General features: G+C 46.7%; 1 protein-coding gene across 10 annotated transcripts in view; it reads right to left on the bottom strand.

Moving 5' to 3' along the window:
- LOC121287200 (cAMP-specific 3',5'-cyclic phosphodiesterase 4C-like) overlaps positions 1-25,271 on the bottom strand; it is a 286,241-nt gene that overhangs the window by 61,074 nt on the left and 199,896 nt on the right. For 4 of the 10 annotated variants that reach the window (XM_041204851.1, XM_041204854.1, XM_041204852.1 and 1 more), the window contains 2 exons: positions 1,017-1,208; positions 262-342 (listed from right to left, as the gene is read on the bottom strand). In XM_041204851.1, the coding sequence (XP_041060785.1) occupies positions 262-342; positions 1,017-1,208 (273 nt within the window). Of the gene's footprint in view, positions 1-261; positions 343-1,016; positions 1,209-7,141; positions 7,186-9,694; positions 9,829-9,949; positions 10,105-25,271 lie in introns of those variants that run through there. The other 6 variants (XM_041204853.1, XM_041204855.1, XM_041204856.1 and 3 more) reach the window with 5 other exon arrangements.

The following is a 25,271-nucleotide window of genomic DNA, read 5'->3' as shown; positions in this document are numbered from 1 at the left end:
CATGGAGTATGTGTTAACCATGCGGTGTAATATGACCAGTGTCGTCTGTAGCTTTGGTTTAACTTCAGGGTGCATCACCTCAAAAATAGCCCCAACAGTTGTTTAAAAAAAGGCCCCCCCACATTAAAAAGGCCATGTCTGTTCTCATGCTCCACCCCTGCCCCTGGTCTCACACACCAATACTCACGCCAGTTTTGCCTCATGGTTAGTAGATTGTGATAAGGTGGGTAGGCTGGCATCCAAGTAACTGATCTCACTTACTTTCCCATTGTCAGGGCAAGGACAGGTTCTGAGTACCTTGAAGCTAAGACAGGTCTTGGATGGGCCTTCAAATAGCTACTCCTGGAAACCAGTTGTTGAAGGAGGGGACAAAAGCCATTGGAGACAGTCAGTTTATTCTTATTTCTCCCCACCCCCACCGGCCACTCCCTGTTGCCTCCCAATCAATTGAAGCTTAGGGTTGCCAACCCTCCAGGATTGGCCTGGAGCCTCAAGGAAATGGAGATTAATCTCCTGGACATTGCTGCGAGCAAACCCAGGAGACAAATCAGAAGGTATTACCAAAGTATTTCCCCATTTTCTCCTAATGTTAATTATAAAAATATTCGAGATGGGGGAAGGCAAGGCTGTTTGATTGACAGTCAATAATTAGCTAATTAGGTAATGAAGAGAGTCTTTTCACTTTCTGATTGGCCATGGGGAAGGCAGGACACCATGAGGATAGACCAGTGGCAGGAGTGTAGGGGTGGGGCTGTTGGAGACAGATATCATGTGATAAAACCTCCAGGAATGTGTCCAACCAGAGTTGACAACTTTATAAAGTGCCAGTGGTCCCTCTATTTGGTTGCCAAGGTCCAGTTGCTGCTTCTTCCCTCCTGCCTCCAGCACTGTACCCTCAGAGCAGGCCTCAGGCCTGGACCCGTTCCTAGCCAAGCAGGTTATTCTGCACCTCCTGATTCAGGACCGTGTTACGAGCAGTAAACAGAGAGAAAAGAGTAAAGAGAAGTGTCACTCACACATCACTGGTGATGGAGGAGTTCCTGGAAACGTTCTTCGGGGAGAGGTCGTAGTCGCTGTCGGAACGGTACAGGAACGATTCCCGCCGCTGGCTGTGGGCGAAGTTTGCCTGCAGCACCAGCCCAGAACTAGGACTGGTCTGAGGGTCGAGTGGGCTGCGTCCAGGAGAGAGGCCATTCTCAACGTCAAAACTGTAAAGGAAGGAATGAGTGTGAAGTTATTGTGGAGTACAGGCTTTGGCTAGTTGTCATTCTGATTGTGGTGAAGGGTGTCAGTGCCAGAGGGAATGGGCAGAGAGTTGCAGTCATTTCACCACTGACACCATGTCCCATTCACCCATCACCCACTGTGCTCGCTGACCTTCTTTAGCTCCTGGATCAGCCAAGCCTCAGTTTAAAATTCTCTTCCTCCCATTCAAACCTCTCTGTGGCTTCACCCTTTCCTATCTCTATAACCTCCTCCAATCCTACAACTCTCCGAGACCTCTGTGCCCCTCCAGTTCTGGTCTCTTGCACATCCCTGATTTTAATCACTCCACCTTAGCAGTTGAAGGCATGGCTGCCTAAGGCCCCAATCTCTGGGACCCCTCTCCAAACCTCCCCACCTCCCTAACTCTCTCTCCTCCTCCAAGATACACCTTAAAATCTGCCTCTTTGTCCAAATTTTTGGTCAGCTTTCCTAATACCTTATGTGGCTTGGTGTCTAATGACACTCCTGTGAAGCTGCTTGCATTACATTAAAGGCACCATGTAAAGGCAAGTTGTTGCTATTGTGGAAGCTCCTGGTCAGAGCCAAGACCACTCTTCACTTCCCTTCATGGTGGACTTCCATTCACCCCACAACACAGAGTGGGATACAGAATGATTCAACCTCCCCCTACTCTTAGGAACAAGACAAGGCCATTCAGCCCCTTGGGGCTGTTCTGCTGTTCAATTAGATCTTGGTTGACCTGCACCTCAAGTCCCTTTACCTCCTTATCCAACAAAACTCTCTCAGTCTTGAAAGCTTCAGTCGACTCCCAACATCCATTACTTTCTTTCTTTGCAGGGGAGAGTGTTTTCTGGATTTCCGCTCCCCTCTGTGTGAGGAAGTGCTTCTGACATCACTCCTTGAAGCGCCTGGCTCTAATTTGAAGGTTCTGCCCCCTTGTTTGGAACCCCGCACTCCCACAATCAGAAAAAATAGTTTCCAACGTGACCCTATCGAACACGTTTAACATTTTCAACACCTCCATCAGCTGCAGTATTGTAGCCATTTGAGAACCTCATTTTTGGAAGAATATTAAGGTGTCGGAGAGAGTGCAAAAGAAATTAACCAGAATGGTACATTGTCAAACACCTTTGGAAAGTCAATATCTAATAATGTTGTGTATTTATATAGCACTTTTAACGTTTGCAAAATTGGACACTGAGTCACATAAATGGATATTAAGGTCAAACGGTCAAAGAGATAGGTTTTAAGGAGCATCTTAAAGTAAGAAAGCAAGGCAGAGAGGGTTAGTGGGGGGAATTCAAGAGTTTAGAGCCCAGGCAGCCAAAGGCACATATTCACAACCTGATTATCCTCATCAATCCTCTTCATTACTTCCAAGAACTCGACCAAGTTAGTCAAACACAATTTCCCTTTAATAAATCCATGCTGACTTTCATTTATTAGTCTGTACTTTCTGAACTTTAGTTAATTTTATGATGAAATATTCTCTCTAAAAGTTTCCCCACCACCAGTGCTAGTTTGGGCCTGTATATACTGGATTGATTCCACTCCCCGGAATTGAACATTTTCAATCCTCCACTCCACTGTCCCATATCCAAGGAGCACTGGGAGATTGTGACCAGGGCCTCTGCAATTTCCACCCTTATTTTCCTCAGTAATTCGGATGCATCCCATGCAGCTGTTGCTGCTTTGAACATTGCCAACCTTTTAAGTTTATCTTTTTATCTATTTCTATCCTATCCAATATTGCCACTGCCTACTCTGCCTCCTCTACTGCTACATTGGCAGCATCCTTTTTTTTAGTGGAGACAGATGGAAGTACTCATTCAGTAAACGTCTCCACAAGAAGATAATCTTTTCTGGTCCCTAATTGACCGCACCCTTCCTTTGTCTATGCTTTACCATTTATGTATATTTATAAAAGACATTTAGGTTCCGTTTATATTAGCCACAAATCTATTCTCAAACTCTCTCTTTGCCAATGTTATTTCCTTTGTAAAATTGCCTCCAAACCTTCTATATTCAGCTGGTTCTCAGTTGTATTATAAACCTTCCAATTGTCATTCGCCTTCCTCTCCTGTATCATTTTAACCTCCACATCTCATCATCGAGGCAGCTCAAGCTCTGGATACCCTTTCTTTCTCTCTTTATGGGAACGTGTCTATTCTGTACCTGAACCAGCTCCTCTTGGAGGAATTGTTCAATGACTGTGTTACCCACACTCTGAACCCCTGCCTGTGCCAGTTAGCCTGACATCAGCCATCTGGAAAATGCTGGCTGGGATCTACATGAAAGAAGTCTTAACAATGCACTTAGCACATCACAGTGTGAGGAGACAAAGTCAGCATTGTCTTATGAGAGGGAAATCATGTTTGATAAATTTATTAAGAGCTTTTGAGGATGTAACTTGTAGGTTAGATAAAGGGGAACCAATAGATGCAATGTAGCTGGATTTCCAAAAGATGTTTGATAAGATGCCTCTCTGGAGTTTAGAAGAATGAGAAGTGATCTCATCGAAAAATACAAGATGCTGACAGGGCAACAACAAGGTCAAGAGGCTGTTTCCACTGCTTGGTAAAGGTAGAACCTGGGCTGGCGGGTGGCAGAGTCTCAGGAGAAGGGGCCGATCATTTAAGACTGATACAAGGAGAAACATTTTCACTCAAAGGGCTGTGAACCTTTGGAATTCTCAACCTGAGGGGGCTGTAGATGCTTCATCTTCATCATTGAATATATTTAAGATGGAGTTTAATAAGATTTTTGGTCCCCCAGGGAATCAAGCGATATGGGGCTGCAGGCGGGAAAGGCGAATTGAGGCCAAAGATCTGCCATGATCGTATTGAAAGGCAAGGCAGGTTAGAGGGGCTGAAAGGCCCACTGCTGCTACTTCTAAGGTTCTAACCGAGTTAACTGGTGTGGCAGTGACATGTGTTTCAGTTCACCTCAGTGCCCCTGACCTAGGGTTATAGGGTGGTGAGGGGAAGGGGGGTGGAGGGGTGGACTGGTGTTGGGGGGGGATGGGGTTGAAATAGTCAGACCTCCATTGCTTGATATTCAGAGACTGGGCAGGCAGAGGCGATGGTCTCCACAGCCAAATAGCTCCCCAGGCTATGGAAGCACAAGTCAGTGGGTGAAAAATAGCCGCTCGCAAAGAAGCAGAACTTAGATGTTGCCAGAAGTTCACCAACTCCCCAGCAACAGTATCCTGTGTCTTCCAGAAAGTTTGAGAGGAAACAGGAGGAAATTAAACTGACTTCAAATCATTTTGAGCAAGTTACAAAGGCAGATGTATTTGAAATGTCATAATTCCAATGTTGGGCTGAACTGATCTCTCTTTCTCCCTCCCTCTCCCTCCTTTCTGTGCACGTTTAGAGGGTGGCGATTGACGTCATTACTAACATCTGTCTGTGTGCACACTGTTTCCATGGAAACACACTGACATAGCCTTCCCCAATCGGAACCACCCACAACACAGCATTTCCTCCTTAACCCTCCAGACTGTTAGGCTCTCAGTTTTAACCACTTGCTGCCAAACAATCAGGCAAGGGGGTAATCAGTGCTGCCGAAATCTCCTAACTCTTTCCAATTCATTGAGTCATTCCTGCCTGGACTGACATAGGACAACTCCCTTCCATCCAGATTCCTGAGCTTCCCTTATATTTCAGCTAATTTTCTGCTTCCTCTACACTGTTCCAATCAGACACTCCCAGGACAGGTACAGCACTGGGTTAGATACAGAGTAAAGCTCCCTCTACACTGTCCCCATCAAACACTCCCAGGACAGGTACAGCACAGGGTTAGATACAGAGTAAAGCTCCCTCTATACTGTCCACATCAAACACTCCCAGGACAGGTACAGCACAGGGTTAGATACAGAGTAAAGCTCCCTCTACACTGTCCCCATCAAACACTCCCAGGACAGGTACAGCACGGGGTTAGATACAGAGTAAAGCTCCCTCTACACTGTCCCCATCAAACACTCCCAGGGCAAGCATAGCATGGATTAGCTATAGAATAAAACACTCTTTACACCAGCTGTCCTGTGGCCTCTTTGAACTAGACTGGAGGTCAGTTGTAAATTATAGGATAGTTGTATCCCATATCCATGAAGGTATTTGCTGTGAATGCCGCAACACATTTGATAAAGATGTTTCAAATTATCACTGGGTGGGACAGAGTAGATGGAAACTGGCTGACAGAAGGCTCTGGAACAAAAGAACATTGACATATACGTTATATAACATGCAAAGCAGAGAAACAGGCCATTCAGCCCAACTGCTCCATGCTAGTGTTTGCGCTTCCTCCCACCCATCTGTGTGAACCGGTACCTCTAGATCCCTTGAATCCGCTATCTCATTCAAACTCCAGTGGATATGGAGCCTCCTTATTCTTCCCAACAAAATGAATCACCTCATACTTATTTATGTTGCAATTCATTTGCTATTTATACTCCCATTCTGCAAGTTTATTAATGTTTTCCTGTATTTTGTTGCATTCTTCCCCAGTGTTAACAATTTTATATCACCTGCAAATCTTGAAATTGTACCTGACTGCCGAGTCCAAATCATTAATGTAAATAATGAGGATTAGTGATCCAGCTCCGATCACTGTGGAATATCTCTCCTCATCATCAGTCTGAGTAACTACCTTTAATACCTATTCTGTACTTCCTGTTTGTTGTCAACTTGTTGTCCATTCTGCTACACGTCACCTGACTCCATATGCTCTGGCTTTGGTCATAGGCAGCACCGGAGGCCTTTTGAAAATCCAGATACATTATATCTACATTACCCTTATCTATCTTCTCTGCTGTTTCTTCAAAGAATTAAATAGGTTGGTAAATCATGACCTGCTTTATGTCAAATAATTATTTTTAATCCACTAACTGAAAATTGAACTTTTAAACAGTTTTTTTTTTAAAAACACAGACTGAAGATGACTTGGGATCACAGCCAAATATGGCTAACCCAATTTGCATTACTATACATTGCACATTCCAGTTCATTGGAATGGAGATGGTCTGTCTGCAAAATCCAAAGACAATGACTTCAGGAGATTGTGAAGGACTCATATCTCCTGTCTCATTAGCATGGCATCTATGGCAATCATCTAAGACATTCAATCTTGGAGACAGACCATAAAGGCTAATCACTTGGACAACAGGGCCCTGACTAAGATAACTTTCCAGACATGAGCTAATCAAGTTACCCTTGGAATCCACAGACAATGACCTTACAGGTGAAGCAGCAACTTACTTGCGCTCCTTTCAATTTAATCTACTGTATTCACTGCTCCCAATGCAGTCTCCTCTACACTGGAGAGACTAAATGCAGGCTGGGTGACCGTTTTGTGGAACACCTTCACTCAATCCACAAACATGACCCAGACCCTCCTGTCACTTACCATTTCAATTCACCATCTTGCTCTCATGCTCACATTTCTATCCTCGGCCTGCTGAAATGTTCCAGTGAAGCCCAAACCAAGCTGGAGAAACAGTACCTCATCTTCTCATTAGGCACTTTACAGCCTTCTGCACTTAACATTTAGTTTAACAACTGCAGACCATGAACACTGTCCTCCATTTTAAATTTTTCCCCCAAAGTACCAGTTTGTATCTTGTTCTCATATTTTTGCTTTCAGACAGAGCTGACCACTTTCTCTGCTATTAACACATTCTGCTATTTTACTTTCAGGCAGTGCTGAATGACCTTTATTCCGCTATTAACGCCTACTCTTGACCAAAGCTCTAGACTTTACTACTATCATCACCACTCCCTTTGTCTTGTGTTCCATGACATCTTTGGCACTTAATTTCTCCTGCCCTCCAACCTATCCCTGGTTTTCTATTTGGCTCTAATAAAAAAACAAAAAACCTGCGGATGCTGGAAATCCAAAACAAAAACAGAAATACCTGGAAAAACTCAGCAGGTCTGGCAGCATCGGCAGAGAAGAACAAAGTTGACGTTTCGAGTCCTCATGACCCTTCAACAGAACTAAGTAAAAATAGGAGAGGGGTGAAATATGAGCTGGTTTAAGTTGGGAGGGTGGGGGGAGAGAAGTGGGGGGGGGAGGGGGGTGGTTGTAGGGACAAGCAAGCAGTGATAGGAGCAGATAACCAAAAGCTGTCACAGACAAAAGAACAAAGAGGTGTTGAAGGTGGTGATATTATCTAAAAAAATGTGCTAATTAAGAATGGATAGCAGGACACGCAAGGTACAGATAGCTCTAGTGGGGGGTGGGGTGAAATAAGACTAAAAAGGCATAAAAGGTATAGATTTAAAAATAATGGAAATAGGTAGGAAAAGAAAAATCTATATAAATCTATGCTGCCTGACCTGCTGAGTTTTTTCAGCATTTTCAGCCTAATAAGCTGGCTACACCTTTAAGCCTGAGACATGGGCTCATCAAATTGACCCCGAAGCCAGCCGAGTCACCAAACTACAGACACTACATTCCTTTTTTACCTTTTATGGACTCGAATTTGGCCAACTTTTCCCTCCCCACTATGTAACCTGTATGCGTGTGCAAGAACTTCAAGCATATGTGGATGTGAAAGTCTTGCATACTTTATTATTTTACTTTGATTGGTTTAAGTATAATAAAGCTAACCTCTTTCTTTATTAAACTTGAGAAAACCTGTCCAATTGGTCTTTTATGATCACAGCGCGTAAACAATTGAGTATTCACTAAGGTGGCAAGTAGTCCCACAAAAAATCTGCGGATGCTGGAAATCCAAAACAAAAACAGAAATACCTGGAAAAACTCAGCAGGTCTGGCAGCATCGGCGGAGAAGAACATCGGAGGGAACAGACCCCTCTTCAACCTCTTCTCACCGGGTTGCAGTAGCTTCCCTTTTGAAATCATGATGACCACTCTCTATTGTGTTTTTAACTTCTCAATGTTTCTCTATCACATCTTTGTGTAAAGATTCCATAATCTTTCCTACCACTGATGTTAAACTAAATGCTCTATACTTCCATGGGTTTTTCTAGTTTCTAGTTCCCCATTCCTCAGGCACAATCCCTTTCTCTAAATTATTTTCTTTTATGTTTATGTAATAATGTCCCTGCCTTCTCTTCCCTAATTTCTGTCAATATGCAGAGATACAGTCCATCTAATCCAGGGGTTTTATCCTTGCTAAGTTTGACTACAAAGTTATAAGTTTGATTATTTTATAAAACAAAGTAAAGCAACTTCAGATTAAACGTTAAGAGATTTGGGGCAGAGAACAGGAGAAATCATTTTCACACAGAAGGGCTGTGGAACTCATGAGTGGAGAGAGGGAAGGGGCGGAGGAGGGCGGGGAAGGGGAGGAGGAGGGCGGGGAAGGGGAGGAGGAGGGCGGGGAAGGGGAGGAGGAGGGCGGGGAAGGGGGCAAGGGGAGGGGGGGTAGGGGAGGGAGAGGGTGGGGAAGGGGAGGGTGGGGTAGGGGAGGAGGAGGGTAGGGGAGGAGGAGGGTAGGGGAGGAGGAGGGTAGGGGAGGAGGAGGGTAGGGGAGGAGGGATGGGGGGGAAGGGGAGGAGGAGGGTAGGGAAGGGTGGAAGGGGAAAGGAGAGGGGGAGGGGTGGAGTCGAGGTGTTGAGAAGAGAGAACAAGGGGGCAGAGGGAGGGGAAAGGAGATGAGGGGAGGGAGGGTGAGGTGGGAATGGGAGAGGACAGTAGCCTGAAAGCTACAACACCAATAATCTGTACAATGTCCCTATGTATCACACAAAGCGAACAACAGATGCTGAGAGGAACAAGGAGACATTAGGAACTAGAATTGATCTCTGAACTAGAGCAGGAGAAACCAGCCGGGATTTCTGCGCTCCAAGTGCCCTGGCAGGAAACGGAAAGGGAAACATGGGGCCGAGTTGTGATGCTCTCCACAGTGGAATATCTTGCTGTGTGTGTGTGGCCCTGGATTAAGAATGATCACTTAGGGGCAGTCTAGTGGATACTGGAGGATCCCTAAACTCCAGGGAGGGGTGACATGCTGTTACGAGGGTGGAAACCAGTGGGACAACAGGGCAGTCGAGGGGTGACCTGCAGAGATCGACAGATTTGAAAAGAATGATGTTACAGAGATAAAGCCAGCCATGTTATCAGTTTCTTTGTGAGGTGCTGAATGAGATCACTGGCTAGGTTTCAAAATGATGTCTTTTGATGTTATCAGGACAAATGAAAAAATGATGTTCAGAAATTCCCACCTTCAGCTCCCATCGCTCATCCCCTGGCCTCAAAGTCTCATTTTCCTTTTCCTCTCCGAGCCCCGTTCCTCCCCCACCCCTCAACCCCAATGAAATGTTTAACTGAGACCCACATTTGCCCCTGTGGGGGTGGCAGGGGGCATGGGGGGGGTGGTGGGAGGGGTGGCAGGAATGTAAAAGATCCCCTTTGCACCATTTCCAAGGAGGGCAGGGGTGTTATCCCAGTGTCCCAGCCAATAATAATCCCTCAAATTAACATCATTAAAACAGATTACCTTGTTGTTTACACCTTGCTGTTTGTGGGATCCTGCTGTGCACAAATTGGCTATGGCGTTTGTACATTAGAACGCTGGCTATGCTTCAAAAAAGTATTTCACTGACTGCAAAGCACTTTTGGGACGTCCCGCGATCATGAAAGGTGCTATAAAAATGCAAGTCAGCCTGGGATTCAGTTCACCTCTCCCCCTCATCGCTCAGCGTAGCACAGAGGAGAGGAGAGGAAAGGGAAAGCAATCAGCGCTGGAACGTACCGTCTTCGCTTCTGCACGATATCGATGGGCCGGTTGACGGAGAAGGGTGATCCGCTGCTATTGCCCAGACTCACCGGTTTCTCCACTGTCGGCAGGAACTCACAGCTGCTGGGCAGACTCATGCTCGTTCCCCGTTCTGACCCCGTCCCTCCCCCCACCCCCTTCCCCACCACAGCTGGAAGTTTTTAACTAAACGTGGGCCACGAATGATGTCAAGAAGCCACAGCACTTCCTGCAACTCAGCCCCATTGCTGTAAATAAGAAGGGCTTGCTTTTTCTTATGGAAGACCTCAAAAACTTTTTTTAAAAAGTCGATTCGATCCAATCCCTTTCCTCTTTGCTGTGTGCCGATGTGGTGAGACCTGCTTCCTTCTCTCTGCTTAGCCTCCACCACCCCCCCCCCCCACCCCCCACACCTCCTGTTCCCTCCTCACTAACAGTTACTTGTTACAGTGAGGGACTAGGATCTAGCAACCAGAGTTTCTCTGCAGCAGGAGCCACTCACAGTTGGGCTCTGTCAGTTAGCATGGTGCGTCACTGCCACAAGCAGAGTGGGTGTAATCTCTCAGTTAACCCCTCTGGCTCATCTCACTCTGATAAGCAGTGTCCTGCTCCTCTCACTTCCCCACTGAGTGGGGATTGGGCCCGAGGGTCACCCTCTCGCTCTTTAGAATGAACACGACCCCCCCCCCCCCACTACCCCAGGCGCTGTATCTTTATGCAAGTGTCTGATCTTCCTCTGTTTGATCAACAGTTTAACTCCTAATGGGTCCCAGATGTCAGTGTCCTGCTCCTCTCTGGTGTCCTCCACATTCACACATCTCACAGCGTCCCTTTCTCTCTCTCTCTCCCTCTGCTGGTTAGAAAATGTTCCCTCTGTCGGATCACATTCACTCAGTTTTTAAATACACACTCGCCCACTCACTCGCAGAGAGGCAGAGACATGCAAGTAGGCACACGCGCCAAGAGAATCCAATGATAAGTTGGGGAGGCAGAAATCACCTTGAGAGTAGTGTAACCACTAAAAATATTACTGGGGCCTGAGCAATCCCCTTGGTCTAGTTTTGATCACCCATTTACCAAATTACCTTAAATCTGTGCCCTCGAGTTACCAAAGCTGTTGCCATTGGAAACAGTTTCTCCTTGTTTATCAAAATTCTTCATTATTTTAAACACCGCCACTAAAACTTTCCCTTAACATTCTCTGCTCCAAGGAGTAACCTAACTTCTCCAGTCTCTCCAAATAACCAAATGTTTAATCAAAGTTGTCTTCATTGCAAACTCCCTCTTCAAAACAGGCCCTGGTGTAAGAGCAGAAACTGGTGACTAATGGGACAACAAAACTCCTGGCTGCAGATTCAAAGCACTCAACGAGAGGAAATTTATTTCTGGCATGGCAAGAATGAAAATATTTAAGTACTGTAAGCTTGTCTAATAGTGATGGAGTTTGAGGTCATTCAGGGGTGATGTCAGGAAGCACATCTTCACACACGGGGACTCTCTCCCCACAAAAAGCTGTTGAGGCCAGGGTCAATCAAAAATTTCAAAACAGTTGGATTCTTGCTGGGTAAGGGTATTAAGGTGGGTGAATGGAGTTAAGATACTGATCAGCCATGATCTAACTGAACGGCGGGTCTGGCTCAAGGTGCTGAATGGCCTCCTCCTGATCCTACGTTTATCCGTGTGTTCAAATTGTGCCCTGGTCTCCCCCCCACCGCCCCATTCCCTATCTCGGAAACCTTCTCCAGCTGTCCAATCCTCCAAGATCTCTGTGCTAGTCCAATTTTAGCCTCTTGTCCGTTCCCCACTTCTATAACCCACCATTGGCGGCTATGCCTTCAGCTGCCTGGGCCCTAAACTCTGGAATTCCCTCCCTAAACCTCTCTATTTCTTTCTGTCTTCCTTAAGAATCTCCTTAAAACCTGAGCCCTTTGACCAAGCTTTTGGCCAAATATCTCAAGTGACTCAGTGTCAACCTTGTGTGTGGCCTTTGCATTTTTCATGGAACCTCATCCATGGGCCAGATGAGGTTTCCTGAAGGGTTTATTAATTAAATAAATTATTTCATTAATGTTCCTTGACATGTCTTAAAATATTTTCTTTCCTTTCTTTAAATTTTTAAACCTTAAACTAATCTCCCTGAGGCAGCTCTGTGCCTCAGGGAGATTTCTGCCCCCTTTCGCAGGCATGCACGAAAGAGCACAGGACCCGACTCACGGAACCCCCTCCCCCCTCCAAGTCTGCACAGGGTGCGCTCAGCACTTCCCGGGATGTGTGTCATGCTGGCCCACCCACGATCGGGTTCGTGCCTGCTCCCTGCCCAGCCCACACAACCACCCCCTCCCCCCGCAACGGGGGTGAATTCTCCTTCTGGTTCCACAATGAGCTGGTGGGGGGGTCAGATAAATGGATTAGAATAACTGGATTAGTCTGGGATAAAATCAGGCCGGACGTGTTGCAAAGACGTGCTGGTCACCGTGACCAACTTTGCCACCTGGGTGCCTTGGCAGAATTGGGCAAGGGAAGGACAGAGCAAGGGTCAGCAGGTATGGTGAGACCCCCTACCTGAAACTGGGTTCCCCCACCCCCACCCCCACCCCCACCCCAGATTGAAAATTCTGTTAATCGGGGAGATGGTGGCGTCGTGGGGAAATTCACTGGACTTGTAATCCAGAGGCCCAGGTTAATGCTCTGGGGGGGACATAGGTTCAAATCCCACCACGGCAGCTGGTGGAATTTAAAGTTAGTTAATAAATCTGGAATATAAAGCTGATCTCAGTAATGGAGACTATGAAACTTTCATCCATTGTCATAAAAACCCATCTGGTTCTTTAATGCCCTTTAGGGAAGAAATCTACCGTCTTTAAGTCTGGGCTACAGCAATGTTGACTCTTAACCGCCCTCTGAAATGGCCTAGCAAGCCGCTGAGTTCAAGGGGCAATTAGGGATGGGCAACAAATGCTGGCCTTGCCAGTGACGCCCACACCCCATGAAAGAATGAAAAAAATCAGCCAATCAGTTGCCTGCTTGCATCTCCAATCTGTTCACCAGGATGAAGCTAACTTGGTGTCTCTCCAAAGCTGAAACTGTGCAATGTCTTCCTCATTTTGACACTTATTTATTTTCCCAAAGTGTGGCTTCAGCACTTGAGAATTTTCCAGAGAACTGGAGGGCCAGACTCCCATACAAAGACATTCCTTCTCTGTCTACAGTTCCACTTAAAGTAAATCGTTTACTGTGGAAGGGTCTGACCTCATTAACTAGCGCTGCTGTTTACTGTGCTGGCTGCCTTCACACTGAACCACAGGGACCTTCTCAGCCCGCACACCCCCGACAGCCCCCAACCACGCCCCCCCTCCCACAACCCACATCCCAGTGACTTTATCAAGAGATGAGATCCACAAGCATTGATTCCTGACCCCTCACACATTGTCCATTCTTCACACTCACAAAAAAAAGCACAACTTGCATTTCTGTAGTGCCTTTCACCACTCCAGAACATATCAAAGCAATTTACAGCCAGCGAGGTCCCTTTTGAAGCGTAGTCACTGTTGTGACATAGGAAAGGGGGCAAAGAATGTGTGAGCAGAAGATTCCACAAACATGATAGTGGCCAGGTAATCAGTTTTAATGATATTTGTTGAGGGATAAACGTTGGCCCCAGGACACTGGGGAGAACTCCCCTGCTCTTCTTCCAAATAGTGGCTTTGGGATTTTTTTTTCCACCCAACGGCAGATGAAGTCTCTGTTTGAAGCATTATTGGTGTTAGAAGATCCACCCTCATCCCCAATCCAGACACTCATGAGCATAATCCAGGCTGGCACACTTGATGCAGTACTGAGGGAGCGCTGCACTGCCTGTCTTTCAGGTGAGGTGTCAAATCGAGGCCCCTTCTGCCCTCTCAGGTGGATGCAAAAGATCCCACAGCACTATTTGAAAAACAGCAGGGAGTGCACCCTGATTACCCGGTTATTATTCCTGTTTGTGGGGGTCTTGCTGTGTTTAAATTAACCACCTTGCTTCCAATAGTGAAGAAAACCCACCGCCTAGGCTGTAAAGAGTTGAGGTGTCCTGAGGTGCTAAGGCACCCTATAAATACAAGTTGTTGTTGTTGTTGGATGGAGCAGGGAGCCACGTTCCATTTCTTTGGAGACTCTGCGGGGATTGTGAAGCTGATGTTCTAGCCAAAGAGGGAAGTGCAGAAGGCGAATGGAGAGAAGGGGGAAATGGCAGATCCGAGAGAAACACACATCCGCCCATCACTACCTGAGGACTAACAGAAGCTTCCTGCTGAAGACCACACAGAAACAGCTGCCAGTCACTGCCTCCTCCAGACCCACTCATGATTTCCCACATTCAGATTTCATCGCCAGGGACCACATGAATTCTGCGACACATGCGATTGGCTGAGATCCAGGCCAAGGTCCCTCTGGGACTTGAACTCTTCCCATTCCTGCCCTTTGACCCTGACCCCGTGATGTCATTCCACAAGGCATGTGTTGCTTCTGCTCAACCTCTCACATTCAAAGTCAAACTCTGGCACGTGCTCATTCTTTCATTGCATTTCAACAACTTTGCAGAACCGTAAAATGATTGGTTCAAATAGTGCAGACAGTACAGTACATCTCCTAGGCAACGGCTGCAGGCTGCCATGTTTAATTGGTTACCTTGGAAACAAAGATGGTTTTGTTGCTTCTGTTTTGCTTCATTTTCTTTCCAAATTTATTTCCTTGTTCTCTCCTGGGGTTGGATTTCTTCCCCTTTTATGTTCTCTGTATAAAGGCTAACGTTCCGCGCTTTTTTCAGATTATTTTATTCAAAGGGAGGCAGGGCTGCCGTGGCCTCCCCCACAGGTGCTGGTGAGAGGCGTAACATTAGTGAAGGACCAGGGCTGTCTCTGCCAACTCTCGCCAAACAAAGAGCTTCCATTATGTAACCCCTTTCACCCCCTCAGGACGTCTCAAAGCAGCTCGCAGCCGATGGGAGTACTTTTTGAGGTTCAGCCACGGTTGCAATGTAGGCAATGCAGCAGCCAATTTTATGCACAGCAAGATCCAACAAACAGCAATGCAACAATGGCCAGATAATGTATTTTTGCGATGTTGGATGAGGGATAAATATTGGCCAGGGCAATGGGGGAACAGCTCCCCTGATCATCTTCAATATAGTGCCACGGCATCTTATACATTCACCTGAGGGAGCAGATGGGACCTTGTTTTATAGCCTCTTAGCTGACAAATGGTCCCTCTGACAGTGCAGCACTCCCTCTGTCCTGCACTGGGAGTGTAACCTGGATTATGGGCTCAAGGCCTGAGCGGGACTAGAACTGACAACCTTCAGACTCTGAGCTCTGGTTAATACCCACGTCCCCAGCTTGCCCCTTAGTCATGGCCACACGGGATTAACCTTTTCTACTCAACTCACTGCCTCCCGCATCTCTATGAAGTCCCTTTCTCATTCATTTCCTTTAAAATGCTGCTTTTCAAGAACTCAGCCCCTCAGATAACAGGGAGCATCCCTTTCCCTCTTTCCCAGGCTGCGTAAGAGATCTGGATATCAACAGGGCTGTGAAATATATTATGACTCTCTTCCCATGCGATTCTCTGTCAGCAGTGACTAGTTGGATTAGTAACACTCCAGTATTTGCACCTGGGTATGGAATTAGGAGGAGTTCCAGGTGTTGGAGCTCATTCACACTCTGAGCAGGGTCCAGGTTGTGAGAGTTTGAGCCAAGGTTCCTCCTGTCTGCTCAGATGTTTGTTAAAGATCCTTTGACATGATTTTGAAGGCGAGCAGGGGAGTTCTCCCCAGATACCTTTACACCCGGGGTGGGAGTGGCACTGATACACCAGAATCATACCACAGCTAAAAGAGTTTGAAATGATGTGGACAGGTTGCACACCCTAGTTAGTGGTTTGTACGTCTTTGAGTTTAGATAAGGGGCTTGGGGGGCTGGGCTGCTGGCGAAGTAATTTAGATTTAGAGAGTTGATATAGAAAAATAGGTTCCTCTTAGGTGGGGGCGGGGTGGAGTACAACTTTAAAATTAGAGGGTTCAGGAGTGATGTGAGGAAGCGCTTCCTCACACAAAGGGGAGTGGAAATCTGGAGCTCCCTCCCCAAAAAAGATTGTGGATGCCCGGGGGTTGGGGGGGGGTGGGGTCAATTGGAAGTTTCAAAATGTAGGTTTATAGATTTTTGTTGGATAAGAGGATTAGGAATTGGGTGGGTAGACAGAGTTAAAATACAGATCAGCCATGAATGGCGGGAACATGCTCAAGGGGCTGAACGGCCTCCTCCTGTCCAGAATATGAAGAATTCCTTCCTCAATCAACGTCACCCGAAGCCCTGTCAAATTGCTATTTGAGGGATCTTGCTGTACTTCAAGATGTCTGCACTAAGCTAAAAATCCCTGTGGTTCAATGTGATTCACTGCACACAAAGTAGCTTAAATTAAGGCTTTCAGGGAGAATCTGTCGATGGAGAGGAAGCAATGCAATCAACCAACACAGGGTGGCAGCAGAGAATCATGTGCCACACAATCCTCAGCTCCACTGTTTCATATGCAAGGTAAGGTGCTAAGTTGCATTTCTGTAGCACCTTTCATGTCCTCTGGGCATCCCAAAGTGCTTTACAGCCCATGAAGCCCTTTCAAATTATGGTCACACTTGAAGGAACTCCTGTCATCAAACTTAAAGAAGCTGATTTTACTGTTGAATCATTTTACACAGAATTTACAGCACAGTGAGAGGTCAGTGAGCCCAACAGATCTATGCTAGCATTAATGCTGCTCACTGACCTCCTCCCTTCTCCCCTCCCCTTTACCTCATTTATCAGTGTCTCCTTCTATCTTTAAAATCAGATTTTTAGATCAAATATATTGCGATTTCTGAAAACTTAAATGCAGAAGCAAAAACAACTTGCATTTACATAGCACCCCTAACATGGTGAAATATCCCCAGGTGATTCACAGGAGCCATTACCAAAACAAAATTCAACATCAAGGCAAGGAGCACCGAGTCAAAAAATACTTGCACATTGTTTAAAGCTGCGAGGAACAGTGATGAAACTTTACTGTGCGAAACAGGCATTCCTCCTATACCTGTAATCACACTTTGTTCAACGTGACATCTCACCTCACAGCTACACACTGTATCTGAGCCGGGGGTGGGATGGAAGCATCATGGGAGGGGCTGAAAGTACTGTCAAAGCTTTAAAGTCTGTTTCTGCATTTCTAAACACACCAATTATGTTCTCAGGCAGTCCCAAAGTGCTTTACAGCCAATGGGGTGTGAAAACAATCAGACCAGGGAAGGTTAAGAGGAGATTTAATTGAGGCATTTAAAATTATGAGGAGCTTTGGTAGAGTCAATAAAGAGAAACTGTTTCCATTGATAGGAGGGTCAGTGACCAGAGGGACACAGATTTATGATAACTGGCAAAAGAACCAGAGGGGGAGATGAGCAGAACTGCTTTTTTCAAACACAATGATTTGTTATTTGAAAGGCCAATGGAAGCAGATTCAATAGTAACTTTTAGAGAATTGGATAAATACTTGAAAAGGGAAAAATTGCAGGGCCGGGGGAAAGAACAAGAGCACGAGACTAATCGAACAGCTCTAGCAAATGGGCTGAATGGCCTCCCCTCCTGTGCTGTAAGGTGACTATGTATGCTACAAATGTTTTTTTCATTTGTTCACGGGATGTGGGGATCACTGGCTAGGCCAGCATTCATTGCCCTCGAGAAGGTGATGGCGAGCTGCCTTCTTGAACCGGTTATTTTTAAGCCAGCAAGCTGAGCAACAATCTGTGCACAGCAAGATTCCACAAAGAGCAGCGTGAAAGGTAATCGGACGTGGGCTGAAGGAGAAATGTTGGCCACGACACTGAGGGAAACTCCCCTGCGTGTCTCACACTAACGCCGTGAGCCAGACAGCATCCACTGGAGCAAAATGGCCAGGGCTTCACTTACACATCCCACCTGAAGCACTGTACCTCCAACAATGCAGCACCCCCAACACCACTGCACAGCAAAACCACAGCATATAGTAAGTGTCAGTTGTGGCTCAGTGGGGAACATGCTCAACTTTGACTCAAAGTTGTGGGCTCATGCCCCGCTCCAGAGACTTGAGCACACCTTCCAGGCTGATAGTTGGGCATGCTGCACTGTTGGTGGTTAGGGTTCCCAACTCTCCAGGACTTGAAGATCAACCTCCAGGGCACTGCTGTGTACAACCCTGGAAAAAAAAATCATGGGGACATTTAAAAAGATTGATTTTTTTTGTCATTTTCTTTGAAGATCTCTTTACCAGATATAAAAATATTGAAAATGGGGGGGGGAAAAAAAAGACCATTTGCCTGACAGTCAAGCATCGCCCAATTGGGTAATGAGTCTTTTTGCTTTCCAGTTGGTGTAGGAAGGCAGTACGTCATGAGGATGGATGTGTTGGCCGACTAATGGCTGGAATGTGGGGACAAGTCATGTTATGAAACCTCCAGGAATACATTTAATCACAGTTGGCAGCCCCACGGGTGGTGCTTTTAGATGAGATGTTAAACCGAGACCCCATCTGCCCTATCAGATGGCTGTAAAAGATCCCATGACACTCATGCGAGAAGGGCAGGGGTGTTCTCCCTGGTGATAAAAGCAAAATACTGCAGATGCTGGAAATCTGAAATAAAAACAGAAAATGCTAGAAAAACTCAGCAGGTCTGGCAGCCTCTGTGGAGAGAGAAACAGAATTAACGTTGAGTCTTCAGAGCTCTGAAGAAGAGTCATACGGACTCGAAACGTTAACTCTGTTTCTCTCTCCACAGGTGCTGCCAGACCTGCTGAGTTTTTCCAGCATTTTTTGAATTATCCCTGGTGTCCTAACTAATATTTGTCCTTCAATCAACATTGTTAAAAAAAAAAACTGATTATCCAGTCATCATCACACTGCTGTTTGTGGGTTCTTGCTGTTCACAAATTGGCTGCTGCATTTCCTACATTACAACAGTGATTACACTTCAAAAATTACTTCATTGACTGGAAAGCACTTTGGGACATTCTGAGGATGTGAAAGGCACCACAGAAATGAGAGTCATTCTTTTAATGACATCATTATGACCGAACATACAGAGTTCTGTGCTGTGCATGATTGTATGTATACTGCATGCAGTGAAAAGCAGTGCAAGTCTGAGAGGCCTGGGTCCCGAGCTCCAGCAAGACCAAGTTTGACACTGTCCAGGGCAAAGCAGCCCACTTGATTGGCACCACACCCACAAACATTCACTCTCTCCACCACTGATGCACAGTAGCAGCAGTGTGTACCATCTACAAGATGCACTGCAGAAACTCACCAAGGCTCCTTAGATAGCACATTCCAAACCTGCTACCACTACCATCTAGAGGGACAAGGGCAGCAGATACATGGGAACACCACCACCTGGAAGTTCCCCTCCAAGCCACTCACCATCCTGACTTTTTTATTCGTTCACTGGATGTGAGCTTTGCTGGCTAGACCAGCATTTATTGCCCTTCCCTAGTTGCCCTTGAGAAGGTGGTGGTGAGTTGCCTACTTGAACCGCAGCAGTCCATGTGGTGTAGGTACCCCACAGTGCTGTTAGGAAGGGAGTTCTAGGATTTTGACCCAGCGACAGTGAAGGAACGATGATATATTTCCTAGGAGTCATATCTAGCACAAAGGAAGATGGTTGTGGTTGTTGGAGGTCAGTCATCCTAGTTCCAGGACATCACTGCAGGAGTTCCTCGGGATAGTGGACTGCTTCACTATCTGAGGAGTTGTGAATGGTGTTGAACATTTGCAATCATCAGAGAATATCCTCACTTCTGACCTTATGATGGAAGGAAGGTCATTGATGAAGCAGGTGAAGATGGTTGGGCCAAGGACACTACCCTGAGGAACTCCTGCAGTGATGTCCTGGAGCTGAGATGACTGACCTCCAACAACCACAACCATCTTCCTTTATGCTAGATATGACTCCTAGGAAATATATCGCCGTTCCTTCACTGTCGCTGGGTCAAAATCCTGGAACTCCCTCCCTAACAGCACTGTGGATGTACCTGCACCACATGGACTGCAGTGGTTCAAGAAGGCAGCTCACCTCCACCTTCTCAAGGGCAACTAGGGATGGGCAACGAATGCTGGTCCAGCCAGCGATGCCCACATCCCGTGAATTAATTAAAAAAAACATCGTTAGAGATAACTTTCTCTCAGCAAATTCCCAATTTTTTTTTTAGAAAGCAGAGCAAGTTTTACTTTTAGAATGTCGTGTCTCATGAGACTGTGTTTCGAACTGACTGGATTCACAGGACTCTGAGAAAGGTCCTAACTTGTTTACTCAATAAGTAATACAAACCGTTCCAGTGTGGGTAGAAGTAAGACTTCTATTTATGTACCGACAGCCAAGCTGGCCTCTTCTTGTCTTATTTAAAGACTGAAGATCCAAGGCCCTTTGTGACGTGCTCCAGGAGCAAGTCTGCAGGGAGCAGAGATCAGTCAGGATCAGGAAATGCTCAGTTCAAGCCCAGGCCATTAGTTTCCAGCAGCCACTGTCTGGACAGACCCTCTACGAAGTTCCTCCAAAGAGGTTCAACAAGATGGGTCTGGGGAGGTTGTGGTGGGGGTGGGGGGATAGCGGGTGAGGATGACGGGAGTGGGGGGAGGGGTGCTGAGGGGTGAAGGTCTCCTCCATAACTGGGATGAACCTTGCATAATAAAGCTCCAGAATCTTGGATTTTGGCTGACCAGCCCAGCCCATCCACACCATTGCAGCAGGAGGAGTTAAATCAGCCTGGTGGGTGAGCCGCAAACAGCTCATCATACGCCTCAGATAGGGCGGCTCCCATTGGGAAGCCCGATGGTCAGGCTACAGGAGGCCAGGAGAAACTTAGAGCCATCTACACAAATACACCTTAAAGCGTGAGTGAGTGAGTGAGTGAGTGAGTGGGTGGGTGAGTGGGTGGGTGAGTGGGTGGGTGAGTGGGTGGGTGAGTGGGTGGGTGAGTGGGTGGGTGGGTGAGTGGGTGGGTGAGTGGGTGGGTGAGTGGGTGGGTGAGTGGGTGGGTGAGTGGGTGGGTGAGTGGGTGGGTGAGTGGGTGGGTGAGTGGGTGGGTGAGTGGGTGGGTGAGTGGGTGGGTGAGTGGGTGGGTGAGTGGGTGGGTGAGTGGGTGGGTGAGTGGGTGGGTGAGTGGGTGGGTGAGTGGGTGGGTGAGTGGGTGGGTGAGTGGGTGGGTGAGTGGGTGGGTGAGTGGGTGGGTGAGTGGGTGGGTGAGTGAGTGAGTGAGTGAGTGAGTGAGTGGGTGAGTGAGTGGGTGAGTGAGTGGGTGGGTGAGTGAGTGGGTGAGTGAGTGGGTGAGTGAGTGGGTGAGTGAGTGGGTGAGTGAGTGAGTGGGTGAGTGGGAACCTTAAAGTGTTTGCCAAAGTGGAATGAAACATCAGAACAGTTCTGGGACTGAAGACTTAAACTGCGAGAATAAACTGCCTAAATTAGGCTCATATTCCTTGGATTTAGACGATTAAAGGGTGATCCACCCTATTTCCTCTGGTTGGGGTTGGGGGGGGTCCAGAATAAAGGGGTATAACCTTAAAATCGGATCTGGGCCCATTCAGGGGTGATGCCAGGAAGCACTTTTCCATACAAAGGGGAGTGGGAATCTGGAATGCTCTCTCTTTCAGGGCGGGGAGAGGGGGGAGGGGGGTGGTGGTGGGAACGTGGGGTCAATTGAAAATTTTAAAATCGACATTGATAGATTTTTGTTAAGTAAGGGGATGACAGAACTAAAGGTGGATAGAGGGCATTAAGATAAAGATTGTTAGGACAATTCTAGGAACTGAATGGTCTCCTGTTTCTGTGCTATACTAGAGAGTTGTGCTCTTCTGGACTTGAACTCTCTCAGGTGGATGTAAAAGATCCCACCGCCATTACTGGAATAAGAGTGGGAGGTTCCCCTCAATATCCTGATCAATATTTATCCCTCAGCCAGCATCATCGTGACAGGTGATCTGGTCATTATTATATTGCACTTTTGTGGGATCTTGCTGTGCAGGAATTGGCTGCTGCATTTCCTGCATTACAGAAGGACACACGATCGGCTGTAAAGTGCTTTGGGAATGATCGAACGTTCTGAAAGTTGTTATAGAAGAAATGCAAATCCCTTAATGACACAGGTCAGCAGCTCTCAGGCCAGAATGGCTTCCTCCTATTGCAATGTTCTGTTGATACAGTTCGCTGAGATGTGGTAGAGGTTAGGCTCGCAAAGATCATAAATACACGGGCAAACACCTGTGGGATCCAACAGCCTGCTTCTGTGCTGCAAATCCTCACAACTAGAGTGGCAGAAATAACCTTTTGACACTGATAAAGAAGCATAAAAGCTCCCCTACTGCATGGGGTTATTCCTCAGGTTGGTCATTCTGTGACCTTCCAAAGAAAGGTAGTTAATTTAGTGCTAATTTGTACCAATCCCCCACCCCACCCCGCCCCGGTCACACAAATCCCTCCAGCTCTAAATGCTCCACCTTTCCCAAACACGCTGCTCCTGAGAGTCAAGCTTCTTGAATGCAGTCCCATTAATAGTGACAGTGTCTCATGTCATTAAAACCTTGCCCAATATAACAGCCTCCCAAAGCTCAGTAACTGCTCCATTCCCCAGCATGGCATATCTTGGCTTGAGTGAGCAGAAAAATCAACTCTCCTCCGGTAAGAGCGTTTCCTAAAAGTTTTAAATGCTCTCGTGAGGAGTGAACTGACCCGAGAGGGCACACTGTCAGCATTGAGGTCACTGGCTGCAAAACTGTTAGAATGTTTTGTACATGATTGTCATTTAAAAAGATATTAACAATTTTCCATTCATTGAAAAAGAGAAAAAGCTTTGGCACTCAGGGCTGCAGCACCTCCTCCGATACCATTCCTTCTCCAACTGTCTTGTCCCACTCACAGCATGCTGGGGCCAGTGCACTGAGCTCCAACTGTTGACACAGAGCTGGGCTCAAGGGTAGCTCTAATGTTGGGCTGTGTTGTAGGTGGCTTGTCCACCAAAGAAAGTGATAGGAACACCGGCTTGTTCCGACCTTCAAAGCAATCACGGCTGATCTACATCTTAACTCCATCCCCTTGGCTCCATACCCTTTTAAACCTTTTTCAGCAAAATCTATCAATGTCTGTTTTAAAATGATTAAAAAGCTTGAGCTGCTACATCAATTAATGACAGCATATTTCTCATTACCACCTTTCCTCTTGATGGCTGGCTCTGGTTTTCAGATTATGTCCTAGAGTCTCTCACCAGTGGAAAAATTCCATCCATTTACCCTAAGGATTCCTTTCAAAACCCTAAAAAACCTAAATCAAATCCCCTCCCCCTTTAACCTTCATGTCATTGCTCCTCAATCTAACACTTGGAACCCTGGTAATGTTCTGGTGAAGCTGCCCAAGGCCAACAGATCCTTCTATTCCTTTCTCCCTTGTGTATATCTAGTTTCCCCATACAGTAAATCATTTCACCTCAACCTCTCCTGGTGGCAGTGGGTTCACCACTCTCTGCATAAAGAAGTTGATGTGAATCAGGATTAGCACTCGATCCGATACCAGAGCGAAGGGAAACAGGATTGTCGGAACAGCAATGTTCACTCCAAACTGCCTCGGGTGCAAGTCGGAGTCTTAATACCTAATTTGCTCTCTGCAGGTTTAGTGCCAGTGCCGAGGCACAGCTGTTTCGCACCGATCCCGAACTCACTGTGAAAATGCATATTGAGATCTGAACAAATAAATACTGATGTTAAAATGAATCTACTGAATGGACCAAGTTGCTCATAACCTCGGCATTGCTGAGATTGGCTTCTGCCCCGATGTTCTCTCTGGCAGTTGTGACTATCCATTTTCACTAACGTCATCTGTCTCTGCCTCAGATCATTTGCTGTGAAAGCTCTCATCCATTGCCTCCAGACTCAACTGTTGCCAACTGGCCGCACCTGACCGGCCTCCCACCCTCAATAAGCTTAAGCTCATCCATAACTCTGCTGCCCACATCCTAACTTGCACCAAGCCCCGTTCACCCATCACCCCGTTCACCCATCACCCCGTACTCGCTGGCCCACACTGGCTCCAGGTTTGCCGACAGCCCCATTTTGAATTCCTACCTTCATGTTCAAACCTCTCCATGACCTTGCTATCTCTGTCACCTCATCCAGCCCTGGAGCCCTCAGAAATCTCAGCCTTCCTCCAATTCTGACCTCTTGTCCCATTCTCTCTGCCTCACCACTGATGGCCGTGCCTTCAGTTGTTGAAGCAACATTTGCCGGACTTATCTCCTTAATCCTCTCGGCCTCTCTCCCCCACTTTTCCACGTTAAGACCAATCCCTTTCCACTAAGTATTTGCTCACCTATCCCACTATCTCCGTGTATGTGGCTTGGTGCCAATTTGAGTCTGATTATGTCCCTAGCACCAGTCTCAGGAGGTTAAAGGTGCTATATAAATGCAAGCTGTTGAACATGAGCAGGGAAAAGAGGCACAATGCATCATGGGAGACATTGCACCATTGGAAAGTAATGACAAAAATGCGTCATCGAGAGTGTATGTTTCTGACAGGGGAGGGGGAACATACCCACAGCCTGAACATTGTAGCTGATGGGAGAAGGTCAGAAATCTGCTTCAGTGCATTTGTTACGAATGCTGTAGATAAAGGGAATGATCGATTATCGGAGGGGATTTGACCTCCGAGGCAGAGAGAGAGAACATACTGATTTCTTTATGCTCAAATCAGTGACAGCCACATCTGGAGTCAGTTCCACTGGGCGAGCTGGAGACAAATACAATTAGTTCCATTTTAAAGTGGCTCTACCTCATCCCCCAACCCTGCAAGAGCGAGCTTAAAGCGGAAATACTGGCGCCAAACACCACCCCAATGCCTTGACTGGCTACCTGATTGCTGAGGACATCACAGCCGAGCTCCATCCTGTCCTCATGCATCATCCATTCTCCCGGAGGAGTCACCGAGGAGTAATTGGGGTGGGGAGGACGTGCAGAGCCAGGCCATTGGCATGTGCAAAATAAGCAGCAGCTTGTATACTGTGAGCTGACACACACTTAGTGGGATAATTCTGATTTCACACAGCACAGACAAGAACTATTACCCCATCAGTCCAGAGGCCAAGGCTTTCACCCAATTCCTATTACTTTCCACCCTTCTGTTAAACACTAATACTGTTCAAGTTTACTAAAGACAGTAAGAGGCTTGTATTTATATAGCACCTTTCATATTCTCAGGGCATTCTCAAAGTGCTTTACAACCAAGGAAGTACTTTTCAAAGTGCAGTCGCTG

The sequence above is a fragment of the Carcharodon carcharias genome, chromosome 14 (genome assembly GCF_017639515.1).
Source record: "Carcharodon carcharias isolate sCarCar2 chromosome 14, sCarCar2.pri, whole genome shotgun sequence".
Lineage (NCBI taxonomy): Eukaryota > Metazoa > Chordata > Chondrichthyes > Lamniformes > Lamnidae > Carcharodon > Carcharodon carcharias.
Note: the sequence above shows the minus strand (reverse complement) of the source record. Positions and strands in the feature narration are given on the sequence as shown.